The sequence below is a fragment of the Pyrus communis genome, chromosome 4, assembly GCF_963583255.1.
Source record: "Pyrus communis chromosome 4, drPyrComm1.1, whole genome shotgun sequence".
Classification (NCBI taxonomy): domain Eukaryota; kingdom Viridiplantae; phylum Streptophyta; class Magnoliopsida; order Rosales; family Rosaceae; genus Pyrus; species Pyrus communis.
In genome coordinates, this window is record NC_084806.1 from 11,365,923 (window position 1) to 11,379,927 (window position 14,005).

The following is a 14,005-nucleotide window of genomic DNA, read 5'->3' on the forward strand; positions in this document are numbered from 1 at the left end:
CCAAAAGGGTGAACTGTCGTGACTTCCCTACTAGCTGGTCTCTCTTTTAAAGAAAAACAAACTAGGTAAGATGGTGGGCTAGAAAAAAAACAACATGTTATGTTTATGTGCATTATATCACTTCCATGAAACATGATTAAAAAATGTCCAATTGTTATTCTTCCCTTACAATAATGATTTGTGTTTTCTATTTTTGTCTTAAAAATTAATACGTTTAGCTCAATTAGTGAGTGTCTCATTCTTTCTATACACTGGTTATTTGTGTATACAAATTTTTTATGGGAGAAACCGATTCAATGCACAAATTGTTCGTGTTATCGGGCACGGAGGTGGGAATATTTGTCTCTAGAGATGCACTCTATATGCCCTTCTTTTTATTTATTTATTTATTTATTTTTGAATTTGAATTTGAATTTGGACAAGAAATGTGTTAGAATTAGTCTTTTACGTGCAAGTGAGCGTCTACTTTTAGCATTTTTATTCGACTTTTCAGACAATTTCTCTTTTAATTTTTTTATATTGCTTTTAGCATTTATTTTGTGACTAAGGGTTTGTTTGGAATTATTTTTAAAATGGATAAAAGTGTTTTTTTGTGAAATATTTTTAGAACCAATTTTTAGTAAAAATGCAAGTGAATCATAGAAAAATATTTTGAAGTGTTTCCCAAAAGAAGCACATAACTGGTGCTTCTCAAGAAACATTTTAAGTGCTTTTGGAATCCAAAAATATTTTTTTCTAAAGTATTTTCAGTCATTTTAAAAACAGTTTCAAATGAGCCTTAAGATTGTTGGCATAGAATTGGGATGTCTTTGGATTGGAGTGATTGGTTTGCCTATTATTTGAAGGCAAATGAGTGATCCTTATTGTGTTGGTGACACAAGTATAAAGCTAGTGGAAACCATTTGGTAAGGTGGGTGCTTCTTTCACATCATGAATTTCCCAACATTGCTATATGGTCATTATCATTACCTATTTTACTTTATCTATTCAACCTTGATGCAAAAGTGAGAGGCTACCCTTGAATCCCACTAACTTGGATTTTTTTGCCAATTTCTTAGTTTCCCTTTACATTTGTATTTGTTTTACTTCCATTTGGAAATAAATTAGACCATGTTAAATGCCATATATACCCTCAAAAAAACATTTTAACAATATGATGCAAGTGATTGATTTTGTGCAAAAAGTAGATATGGATTCAAATTCCAAAGTTACAGTAATTTTTCATGAAAAAAATATTGTACTTTTATTAACAATATATTGCTCATTAGAACTCCCACACACGCATATTATCTTACTCTAAATGTGTCTTGCATGACCATTTTTCTTCACAAAATAATACAATGAACTAACTTAATCAGTTACATATTTAAGAAAAAACAAAAAAACTAAGATATGTAAGTCCTCAAATAAACTTATGATATGCCTTGATCCTGAAATGGGGTAGCCTTCCCTTCCTCTAAACATTTTGTAACCCATAAATATAAACCAACAAGTTAATAAGTCATTTCAATACAAATTATTTTGGGAGTTGTTGTTCACTTCAAAATAGTTATAGTGCTCTCATTCTTTATTTATTTATTTATATTTTCAAAAGAAGTTATTTATTTATATTTTAACAAACGATGTTATTTACACCAAAGAGGTGGGGAGTGAGCTTAGCCTCACAATGGGATAGCCATATTGTGGTTCAAATTCGCCTTTGGTGAGAATCGAACCTACGACCTCACACTTACAAATAAAAAGAAATACCACTACATCACAATATTAAATGGCTCAGGGCCATGATTTTAAATTTGAATAAAAATTAAAAGTATAAATATAAATTTATAAGTAGAAATTTTTTTATTTAGAATGTCAATAACATTTATATTTTTATAGGGGAAATCAAATACCATATTGATGAATGAGGATAGAAAGATTACAACGGAAAAGGGAGTTGATTTGAGTCATAGAAAATTAGGCGAGTTAAACTACGCATATGAGCCAATCATCGACTAATCATGCAACTTAATACTCCTTTTATTATTAAAATTAAGGATAGTTCTCTCTTTACTATCATTAAGTATCGTGAAATTCGCACTTTACTATTCTTAAATTTTTTTCGTTTAAGTTTCATACCTAAATGATTTTTCTGACACTTAATATTTTCGTTAGGCTTTCTATCAAGTTCTTTGTTAAGTGATGACACGACATAACCTTAGCCGATCATATTCCAAGAATTAGCACTAGACATGGTGGCTTGGATTTACGAGAGAATCTCTCATCCACATAGCAAATATGATAAGCCAAAGTTATGCCACCTCATTACTTATAGGAGAACTTGACAGACAGCCTAATGGAAATATTGAATTGTCAAAAAATCAAAGTTTGGGTACGAAACTGAAACAAAAAAAAAACTAAGGGTAGCAAGGGTATGAAATTTATGATACTTGAGAGCAGTAAAACTACCTTAAAATTAAACTCAATATGAAACTAAGATTATAGTTTGTTTTTTGTTGGATAAAATATTGTTAATTGACAAGTCTTAAATTGTCTTGTGGTTAGAGTTTTTCTTTTCAACCCGCTGCATTTTGGATTGAGATCCTCCATTTGTTCTATATAAATTAAAATAGTAATATCATTTGTATTAAAAAAAATATAATTAATTGTATTAATAATTCATCCATATACTAATAATTAATATATTTTATGAACCAAGCCCGATCTGGGAACCCGGCCCGTACCTGGTTCCAGCTCTGAAACGGATACATACGCATAACACGTGCGAATCGCCAGAGGTTGGAGAAAGAAAAGAGCCAGAGAGGCAAAGAGCAAACAAATAAACTAAATAATAATAAAATGAAATAATACTCAAATAAATAAAATAATAAATCTTTTTTGTTCTTCTTGTTTGCAAGGAAACGAACACACAAATTTCTTGTTATATTTCCACCCCCAACAGCATAGGCCGCTCCTTTCTTCTTCTTCTTTCTTGTTTCGTATTGGTCTCTGCAATTCCGCATCACCCACCAAGTTCAATTTTTGTTTCTTCGGGTATTATTTTTTGTAATTTAATTTGTGTATTTTTCAATATTTATTGAATTTTTTGCTGAAAGAAGTTAAATTTGTGGGAGAACAGCAAAGAGCTCAGAGAGGGAGATCCTTTTTTGGAATCTATGGAGCAGCTTGTCAACTTTATTATTCGGCCTCCCAGGTATGCAATTTACCCTTTAGCCCTCTATGTACTTCGTAGCTCTTAGATTTTGTGTTATTTTTTTGGATTTTGGGATTGGATTCATGATGGGTTTTTTGTTTTTACTGCGTTTGGTTGCTGGGAAAGATGAATTTGGAGCTGAAAGTTTGAATCTTTAGTTGCTTTCCTAATTGGGTTCTCTGGGGAAATGGAACCCTTTTGTTTAATTAGCCCAATTCAACTGTTTGTTTACATAAAATTCGTAGTTTCCTCCTATTTCCTCTTTTTTTAGTAGAAAGAAATAGAGTATGGAGCATATGATTTGATTAGCATATTTTTTTTGTGGTAAAGGTGGAGTTGAACCTCGTCTCTGTTTTCTCCATTTTTTGTACTGGTGTTAAATTTAGGATTTTGGAAGTTTATTTGTTGAACGCGAAACTGTACTGAATTAGTGAAATTTGAGTGATTTCTTTGCCTTTCAGAATTAGAAACCAAAATGATTTGTAATTATTAGAAGAGTACATGAGTTTACGCGTGTTTGGTATCAGGGCTGAATACGACCCAAAAAATGATTTGTTGGATGAAGAGTTCATACTGAAAGGGAAATGGTACCAAAGAAAGGATGTGGAGGTAAGCTTTCCATATTTTGTATGTCCATGAGAGGTAGATTAGTATTTTATTCAGTTTCTGAACTTACAAGCTTTCGTCTTGTTGGAGGGCGTAAATACCTTCTGGATATGCAACTTTTATGATTGTTTGCCTCAGAATTTCTTTTATCTTGCGCGTTATTTCTAATTCTGAATGGTGTTCATTTTCTGCCTGCTTATGACTTCAGAATTCCATGTGGTTGTCTCCCTTATATAAAAATTATACTGGTCTTTGAAAATCCTGCAGGTGAAAAATGGTCGGGGAGATGTCCTGAAGTGTAGTCATTACACGCCCATTGTTAGTCCAGGAGAAAAGCCTTTGCCTTGTGTAATATATTGTCATGGAAACAGGTCTGAAAATTTATGCTTGATTGGAGTTGCGTGTTTGTTTCATGCGTGTTTCATACTGTATTTACAATCTTTATGACATTTCAGAACTTGGAAGAATGAGATTTTACTTTTAAATTTCAGTAGTCAACTACATAATTGCCTTCCTTGTGATTTACATAAATGGATTTCATTAGTAGCTAGCAATGAAACAATTTCTAAATGGCCTTAATCTTCACCAGGAAGATGAGGTTGCTTTACTGTTACGTATTTCAATGATGAAGTAAATGGGAATCATAATTTTGACAAATACTAAGGCCCTAGTTACCTGGTCTCACATTTTTTCGATTCTTTGTACTGCTAGTTGAATTTGTAGAAACAGTCAGAGTGCTGTATTTCCTTTTCCAACCTATAATTATTGCACATCAGTAAATGATCAACCAACATTTACACTTCCATGATATTTCATACTTCATAGCTATGTTAACACTTATGTATGTGAAAGTTATGTGCCTCTGATAATCTAAATGACATTTTATGCCTTTTTGTTTGCCTTCATAGAATATAACGTGATTGACTGCAGTATATTGTGTTGACAGTGGGTGCAGGGCTGATGCCAGTGAAGCAGCTATTATTTTGCTTCCATCAAATATTACAGTTTTCACTCTTGATTTCTCAGGATCCGGAATCTCCGGAGGAGATCACGTGACTTTAGGGTGGAATGAAGTAAGTACTCAATTAAGTATTTTAAACAGATTCATCATATAACGACTGGACTACAATTCTGCTGTGTTTGTTCCACGTTAGCTTTGGATTGTATGATGACTACTATTGGCTTAAATAATTTGTATGTTGAAATGGAAGGTTTACTAATGAGGCAGCATAAGAGAGATCTTAATTATATATATATATATATATGTATATATTTAATAATTGGTCCAATGAATATCCAAAATTGAAGTCAATATATCCATGAGGGTGATTCTTACGTTTTTCTCCATTTGTCCAAACCATATTTATGATTGTGAATGCCTTGACTTCTTTATGACATTTACCCTGTTGCCCCTTGTATATGCATGTGGTTACCATTCTGCATCATGGGAATTGACATCTGACTTATTGTTTTTTCAGAAGGATGACCTGAAGACTGTGGTTGATTATTTGCGAGCAGATGGAAATGTATCTTTAATTGGCTTGTGGGGCCGTTCAATGGGTGCTGTTACCAGGTTTTGCTCATTCACTTATTGCTTAATTGTAAGCTTGCATATACGAATGTAAATTTTGGAGATCTTTCCATTTCTTGTATTATAGGTTGAAGAAATTTCTAAACACAAAATAGTGTTTATCAAGGTTTCTTGAAGATTTTTATGGTCAGTAAAATTTCTTCCGGTTATCGAAGAATTAGGACCATTTCATGAGCTTATAACTTGATGGTGCAAAGCCTCACATGGCATGCGTGGTTTTAAATTATCTAGTCAATCTGTACTCTTGCTTGTATGATATATAAGATTCACCCAAGTGTTTGCATGTAGCCAGTGTCCTCCTCAACTGTGTTGTATAATGAAATATTGGTAGCATTGAAAGTGTTAGTGGAGATCTTAATGATGACCATAATAACAACAGTTGAAGAGTCCATTAGGATAAGCAACAAGAATAATTGAAGAGATTGTGGCACGTAAGGTGGATATAAGATATGTTAGCATATGAACAATATATGAAAGCAGATGTACGCTCTGCATCAATAATTGGATGTTTGTTGAGTAGGCTATTACTTGAGGGTCAGCTTATCTGCTATTAACCATATACATATTTGGCAGTCTTTTGTATGGAGCTGAGGATCCTTCAATAGCAGGAATGGTTCTTGACAGTCCATTCTCTGATTTGGTTGATTTGATGATGGAATTGGTGGACACCTACAAAATTCGTTTGCCGAAGTTCACTGTAAGTAGATCCTATATGTATGATTTTCTGGGATATTGCAACTGTATTTTGGTGCATATTCGGGAATAGATTGCTATTAATTAAGGCCATTCTGATAGTCATTATCAGTACTCGCCTATATTGGGCAATTAAGTTATTTATTTATTTATTTTTATTTTTATTTTTTATTTTATCAGTTTTAGCGGCGCACTAACTAATTGACTGCAAGGACCTATATACTCTGACCTTGACCTTTTCTTTTTGCTTATTTAGGTGAAGTTTGCAATCCAATACATGCGAAGAGCTATCCAGAAAAAAGCAAAATTTGACATAATGAAATTGAACACCATTAAGGTATTTTATCCATGAATGTTTATTTTGTTATCTTGATTCTGTGACTAAACACGTTAGAATAGAAAACATAAATTTACATTCTCTGTCACAATCTTTCATACACTTGAAGTTCTCTTAAGCAGTGGACGTTTCTGGTTGACTCTGTTTTTTTATTAGGTGGCAAGCTCTTGCTTTGTTCCAGTTTTGTTTGGGCATGCCATTGATGATGATTTCATACAACCCCATCATTCAGATCGTATATTTGAGGCTTATATGGTAAATATTCGTAATGCGATTACCATAATTTTGTACTGTGTCTCGTACATTGTTTACATGGAGTTGAAACAAATTAGAACTCTCAATTCTCTGTGACGTTTAATGAGTTTAGTATTCATTACACATACCAGCTAGCTCTTAGTCCAATGGTATTTCTCTTCCCAATTGCGGAAGAGCTCCCAAGTTCGATACCCCACCCCGATGATAAAAGCAAGATGTCTCCTGGGTCTACTATCATTTGATTTTCATCATTCTGTCTTCCAAATATCCTTATGTAAATAAGAACTTTTGCAGGGAGACAAAAATATCATCAAATTTGAGGGAGATCACAATTCTCCACGACCTCAATTCTACTTTGATTCTATAAACATCTTTTTCCACAATGTTTTGCAACCCCCCGAAGATGAGGTTGGGGGAACATTTTTTGACACTCTACATGGTACCTTTGGTAAGGTAAAAAAACTGTAATTCATCTGGCTGTAAGTTTCTATTGTATTAAAATTGCTAGATTTTATATTCACAGCCCTTCTCAAATGTTGACTGCTTTGCATGCAGGGTACTTGGAGAAGTGTGCACGCTGCTGATTATGATCATGGACGTTCAACTGCTTCTGCAGGTGATTAAAGTGCACTATTGTCTCTTTAACATCGCAAGTGCACAGGCTCCTTATTTGGCGACCTCTTTCTTACTCACTGCCCTGTTGATTACTTCTTACCTGCAGAAGCAGCACCGAGCAGCGGCCAACAGGATGCCATTAGACAACTCCGGTCAAGAAGACCCATGAGTCGGATGGATGTTAGTAATTAGTTCGTTCTTAATTTTTCTTCCACAAATGAAAAACTGCTGCATTAATTTTTTTTTTTAATTTAAAAAAGAAAAAAAAAAAAAAAAAAAAAAAGAGTTTGCAGATATTTACAACTGTTAGAGAGGGGGGAAAGGCAGAAATTAGTTTTTTTGTTTTTTTGTGAATGATGGTTTAGTGTTCTGCAGGTGTATTAACTATATATATATTTTTTTCTCTTTTGTTATCTTCTATCATTTTTCCTCAGGTACCTTCTGGTATTTCATCTACCGATGGCCAATCTGAATCCAAGGTATTTTGCCTTTTCTCTTCTTAAACTGCTTCCAAAATCCCAAATTTTTTTGCCTCATAATTAACATTACGCACTAACATGACATATGCCTGATCACGCAAAGAAAAAAGAAACCTATGTGCCACTGTAGCAGATACTTGTGACAGATTGGTACATGATGTGGCTCAGAAATTTTATGGTGCATTGGTGCCTGAGTAGTTCAAAGTCATCTTGTCTGGTTTTATCTGTTAACTAGAAACGTAACAGAGTTAAACGTCTTGACTATCCATGGTGGTGCAGGATGGAAAAAGCGATAATGGCCCATCATCTTCTGATATGATTAGCTTTGAATTTGCAAATGGCAGTCCTTGTGGGCCCCATGTTCCGACCACGATGGATGATGATCAATATGTAGAATACCAGCTTGATGACCTGGCAGGTTTTCCAAGTGATGTTGATGAGGAAGAACGGGTGAGTCATATAATTGACCTAGATGTGGTCTGGATACAGGACATTTTTTGAATGACTGATGAATCAATTAACGTTTAACTCGTCCAAACTACCAGATGTTCATGGAAGCAGTGATCTTGTCGCTAAAAGATTTAGAAATGAGAGGCCCTCAGGCAGAAGAGCAACCACCAGGAGATACCCCGGATTCCTTAAAGTCGTCACAAAAAGATGACCAGCAGGATTATGCATCTCCTGCAGAGAAGCGAGGGCTGTTGGAGACAGAATCTACTTCCACTTCAGTTGGGCACTTTGGATCCTTGAAAACAGAATCTTCTTCCACTTCAGTAAGTAAATCCCACGACTCGAGACCTGAAGATCAGTCTCGTACAAGAGTTCCGTCCACAGAACCTGCATTACAAACGCCTCTATCCATAATGGAGAATGGGAGCGCCGGGCCATCCAGCCGAAGCGATGCATCAGAAAGCATCCAAAGCTCTTCAGATGGTGACTTATCAGCCAAGACGACAGCCACTGTAACGGTGGTAAAAAATCCTGCAAGCAATGTCATGGATGGTTTGATACGTCGTTGGGATTTTAACTTCTTTAGAAACAACCACAGCCGATAGATGACTCTTTTCCTTCCTTTATTTTTTCGTTTTCTCCGTAGACAATATGATTGTATTTGTTTGTAACTAAAGTGTCAGGCTTCATGATTTGTAAAATGCTCGTCTGGAAAAGCAAAAACCAAACCGAAAAAAAAAGAACGAAAAGAGTAGAAAGATTGCTTTGTAAAATTGTATTGATTTTTAGTTGTAACATAAAAAAAAATGGTTTCTTCTGGTTCCAGATTCTTGTTCAGTGTACACAACACAAATGAATATATTGTTTTGTTGTTCTTGGTGTTCTGATATGGGAAATTATTTTTCAATATATCTTCCTATGCCATGTCTAATTTTAAACAAGTGATAGTGGGGAAGCAGAAGCGGAATCAGAATCGAACTCGAGACCTCAGGTGCAAAGAGTTGAATGTTCTTAATTAAGTGATAATCTCGTGACAGAAGGCAACAACTTCCTCAATTAAGTAGAAATTTGAATGTTGATGGTATAATATAATCACATCTACAGATTACAGTACAAGAAGCTTTATCCAAAAAATAAAAGAATTTAATTATGTGTTACGTGAAGTGATTAACTTAAAGATTATTGGATTCCCACATATGTATTGAATTTGGTGATGCACTGCATTATTCTGCATTATTTCACCCTTCAGCTAGCAACCCCAATGCAGTCTCTACCAATGAATGGATCGTCGTGCTGTGCCGGCTCATTCCTACGGTACCAGAGAAAATGCTGAAGCTTTCGAGCTCTGCGGTTGTGTCCAGCACAAAATCCAGCTCCTTTTCCATCTCCAGAGTTCTGAAAATCTGAACATTTTCCGGTTTGTGTCTCATCATCCAGATTGCCAGTTCTATGGAAAACCTCCTTATTCTTGGAACTTTGATTGGTGGATGCCTGTACCTCTTCAGGATCTGAACTAGTTCATTAGCCACTTCTGCCTCAGTAATTTCGGCTTTCTTAAACATGAGGCTTGATTCTTCGGGAGACAAGAATGCTAGAACCGGCGCAGCTAGTCCTACCATTACTTCCTGCAGTTTGTGATCTTCTGAAGTAATTGCTCGAAGCACCTGCAATCAAAGCCAAATGCATAAGAGATGAGTTTTTAGTGCAGACCTATTGTCACAGTTTGACATGTTATATTGTCAGATTGTCGATTTGGCAATCTAATATATCAGATTGTTCGACAAAAAAACATTACTTGTACGTAACATTTGTTAGTGCAGAATAAAATTACAGGCAGGTAATGTGACAAGGAAGAACTTACTGTAGGTGCTGCATTTGTAATCCCCTTTAGCTGGTGGAAACAGTTCGAGCCATTGTAGGTGCACAAATTCCTCAGAATCCTAGCAGCATGCACGCTAACCAGTCGAACCTCTAGAGCTTCAACAAGGCTTTCGAGCACCCCCAATTTGAATATCCGCTGACAGTTATTCTTGCTCTCCAAAACCAGCATAGCCAGTGCTTCTCCGGCTTTGATCCTCACTTTATCATTCTTCAGCATTCCCTTGTTGAAGAAAATTTTGAATAACTCCTTAAGAACTCCACCTGTTCCTCCTACTCTCTCGGTTGCCTCCTCTTCCAACGCCAAACTTGTTAAGATTTCAATTCCCAATTGTTGCAGCATTGGCTGTTTCTCTCCATATCTCAGAATATCTCTGATATGGCTGATTGTGAAAACTATCTCCGAAAGATTTCTCCTCAGATTCTTTCCTGTGTTGCCGGTCGTGCTTGCAAGCCTCTTCACCAACTGGAGGGATCGTTTCAGCGTCAGTGTCTGATCGTTTGGCATAACAGTCACGTCTTTTAGGATCCTCTCGTCGGCATGTGTAAAATCTATGATCTTTGGCAGGAGGCCTCTTGTGTTTCCAATCTTCCCACAGTTGTCGTGGACACGCGCAAGTTTCTTCAGAATAAGCAATCCCAAATGGTTGAATGTCAAGAATCCGTAGTTTGCGTGGTCAGAAATGATCCTCTTCTCACTGATCTCATCAGCTGGACCACTTGAGCTCCTGCATGTTTGGAGCAGAGATGAGATTGATTCCATTGCGCCAGGAACTCCAGCTACTCGAATGGAGTTCTGCTTTTTGCCAGCCAGTTTCGACAAAATCTCTGCTGCTGACCGTCTGATTTCCTCCTCCTCTTGATCTGTCCAATTCAGTATCTCAACCAATCGTTCAATGACTGCAATATTAATACCAATCTTCTGCAATGTATCATCTGAATACCGCTGGTTCATTGAAAACTGTCGAAGAATTTTTGCTCCAATGAGCTGTTCATCGGTGGAATTCGAGCCCAATAAGTCCATTCCAAAAGTAACCATATCCATCTGCAGTCCATCAAAAATGCTTCCATTCACACACCTCGAATACGCGTCATAAAAAAATCTCCTAATCGAGACCATCCCCGAAGGCCCCAAATCACACTCTTTGTTCACCTCCTCCAACAATTTACAACAGCTTATCATAAACTCACAGTAAGCTTTCTCCATGAGAAACAGCAGAGCTTCCGCCAATGCTAACGAATAAAAAATACTCAGTGCAAACTGCCTGTTGCTCTTGTTAGTGTTCCCCTTTTCAACCTCTCCATAGTTGTGGTTCACGAGCTTCACCAGCGAAAGAGCCACACATGATGAGGCGGACAGGAGCTGGAGCCAGTAGAGCAGCTTACTTATATGTTTTGCGCAAAAAAACCAGTGTGCGTAAGGCAGGAGAGGGACTTCCGAGCTTGTCCAAGTCCGGTCTATCTTCCCCTGAAGATCAGAGTTCCGCGAAAACACTGAATTGTCATTGGTCCTCGCAATGTCTCTGCTGTGTTGGCTTTGTTTCCTGAGTGCAAGGTTCTGCACAGGCCTGAAAACTGCTCTGATGTTGTGGATCACGGAGCTTGAGCTGATTTGCAGAGCGCGAAAGCTGTTGATTCCAGCGTCAGTTATGGACCATGTGGCCTGGTGCTGCCACTCAAGCTCGTGGCTCCTGCTGAAGATTCGTGTCCCTTCTATCAGCAAAATGATTGTGATGAACCAGAAGTCGGTCTGGTCTAATTCAATGGCGAAACCGCCTAGCAGAACCACCGTTGCCCAGATGAACCCGAGGGTTCCTAGGCCGGTTGCTACCTTTTCGAGCACTGCTAGGCGGAGCGCGAAAAGGGTCAGTTTTTTCTCTGGTGCTGGAACTGGTTGTGCAGTTGGAGAAGCAACGGAAGCTGCTGCGCTGCTGTCTCTCTTCTCAATGCTGCTCTGAGGCTCGAACATTGTGCTGAAAGTGGCGCTGCTTGTTTCGTTGAGACGTCGATGAAGAAGCTCGTCAATCTGCAAATGAATGCTTCTTTCACCTTCTCCTGAGTTATCGCACTCAACCATGTTGCTCTCTCTCTCTCTCTCTCTCTCTCTCTCTCTTTCTCCTTCTCTTTGTTACTTTAAAAGTAAATAGAGGATTAGGTAATATTAGCTCTTCAGAATTAGTTTGAAGGCCGCAAAAACACCCGCAACCCTCAAATCCGAAGCTACTTTCTCTATCTGTGTGTCGATTTTCGACGGAATATGATTGTGTTGAAGAAGAAGATGAAAGAATTTTGGTTTGGTTTTGAAGTTGTAGAAAAGGAGGAGGGGATGGGTTTATAAACAAGGAGGGAGGAAGAGAAGCTTGGGGAGCACGTTTAATCTGTGGAAATGGAGAGGAAAGAGTGAACGTCATATTTTGCTTTTCTATTTTCCCTCTTGTTTTCCTCCTAAGTTTGTTATGTTTTGTTGGAGAATCAATTTTTGCTCGTCCTAGATTCAATGTCTCTCTGTGGATTAGCCAAATTAGTTCGAGCAATATCTTTCTCTTGTTGAGTATATAAGGATATTGTTGCTATGACATCTTGTACCAATCATACAATTATGCGTGTAAGTTTTGTATATATATCATGAGAATACTGTTGCTGTAGTGTCTCGTACTAATCATATAATTATGTGTGTAAGTTTTGTATATATGGCACTATATAATTTGCTCTCATAACTTAGAATCGCTTATGAGAAAACCAAAAAGAAAAAAAGGGTGGTGCCAGCTCAAGAAATTGCTTGGTGTTTTTCTCTCAACTTACCATTTCTCCATGCATCATAGCTTGTTGGAGACATTGACTTCTACTTTTTTTTTATTTTTTAATCTCTCTAAAAACAATGTGTTCCAAAAAGTCACTCTTATTCGATTGCAAAGAGTTTGATCTATATATAAAAACAATTTATTAAACACACAAAAAAAAAAATTAATGCATGTCAAACTATAATTGGTCTATAAAGAAGAAGAAGCCAAATATTTTCCTTCTGGTTTGACCATTTTTAGATATATTGACATAGAACCATGCTTCACTGCTGAAAGAAAAGCAGCAAGTGCTGATGAAATCCAATTACAAACGAACAAGTGTCCTATTATAGTTTCTAATTTCAATTATTTAGACACGTGTCCATTTGTGATTGACTTTTCAAAAGCACTTGCTGCTCTTATTTCATCAACGAAGCATGGTTAATTGACATGTCTTTTAATTATATACAAGTAGCTTCTAATCAATAATTTTCTCCTAGTCTTGCTCTTATTGGATAAACATTCCAATGAAATGCTAATTATGCCAACTAAGCATCTGCAGATAGTTAGGATATAAGGACATAATTAATGTTATCAAACTAACCACTTGTTCAACGCTAATTAAGATTTGATGAACCAAAATTTGAATCCTAATTAAATAATTTAAAACTCCATCTAATCATATACATGCATAAGCCAGCATCACTGTTCGTCTAAGATAAAAAAACTGGATTATTAAAAATAAAATAAAATCGTTTAATATGTAGGATCCGATTGGCAAAGTAGTTGGTTGTGGCTTGCAGAAAAGGGTTACGAGTTCATTTGTGTTAAGTTAAGGGCTCAGATGGGTCCCACTCCCTGCTCTCCTCCAGCCCCTACAATCCCTCTGAGTTTGAGTGCACGGATCCCCATCTCTGTCGAAGAGTATTTTCGGCTGCAACTAAAAGGCAGTGGGTTTTGTTTAAAAAAATTAAAAAAAGGCAGTGGCTTTTAGTTTCCGTTTATTTGGAATACCACTTCGTGATTTTATTAATCTATTAAATTACGTTAAATGTGTTTGTTTTCTATTAATAAATCTCGAAATATGATATAGCATCAGTGTCACTCTCTCATACCATATACATGTAA

The 14,005-nt window shown here is 36.5% G+C and overlaps 2 protein-coding genes across 2 annotated transcripts; one reads left to right on the forward strand and one right to left on the reverse strand.

Annotated features, from left to right (window-relative positions):
- Positions 1–2,823: 2,823 nt before the first annotated feature.
- Positions 2,824–9,090, forward strand: LOC137732681 (uncharacterized). Its single transcript, XM_068471976.1, has 15 exons — positions 2,824–3,033; positions 3,119–3,193; positions 3,721–3,802; positions 4,067–4,170; positions 4,746–4,872; positions 5,278–5,372; positions 5,964–6,087; positions 6,340–6,420; positions 6,577–6,675; positions 6,970–7,128; positions 7,231–7,291; positions 7,337–7,470; positions 7,725–7,769; positions 8,049–8,219; positions 8,315–9,090. The coding sequence occupies exons 2-15, from the start codon at positions 3,156–3,158 to the stop codon at positions 8,822–8,824; spliced, it is 1,830 nt and encodes a 609-aa protein (XP_068328077.1). The 5' UTR covers positions 2,824–3,033; positions 3,119–3,155; the 3' UTR covers positions 8,825–9,090.
- A 176-nt stretch (positions 9,091–9,266) lies between these two features.
- Positions 9,267–12,386, reverse strand: LOC137730468 (uncharacterized). Its single transcript, XM_068469459.1, has 2 exons — positions 10,081–12,386; positions 9,267–9,883 (listed from the first exon to the last, which is right to left on the reverse strand). The coding sequence occupies exons 1-2, from the start codon at positions 12,172–12,174 to the stop codon at positions 9,458–9,460; spliced, it is 2,520 nt and encodes an 839-aa protein (XP_068325560.1). The 5' UTR covers positions 12,175–12,386; the 3' UTR covers positions 9,267–9,457.
- Between the last annotated feature and the right edge of the window lie 1,619 nt (positions 12,387–14,005).

Coding starts and splice junctions, on each gene's coding strand:
- LOC137732681 (XM_068471976.1), top strand. CDS start 3,156: ATGGAGCAGCTTGTCAACTTTATTATTCGGCCTCCCAG. Junction 5,373..5,963: donor TCAATGGGTGCTGTTACCAG/GTTTTGCTCATT, acceptor CATATTTGGCAG/TCTTTTGTATGGAGCTGAGG. Junction 6,421..6,576: donor TGAAATTGAACACCATTAAG/GTATTTTATCCA, acceptor TTTTTTTATTAG/GTGGCAAGCTCTTGCTTTGT.
- LOC137730468 (XM_068469459.1), bottom strand. CDS start 12,174: ATGGTTGAGTGCGATAACTCAGGAGAAGGTGAAAGAAGCATTCATTTG. Junction 9,884..10,080: donor TTACAAATGCAGCACCTACA/GTAAGTTCTTCC, acceptor CTTTGATTGCAG/GTGCTTCGAGCAATTACTTC.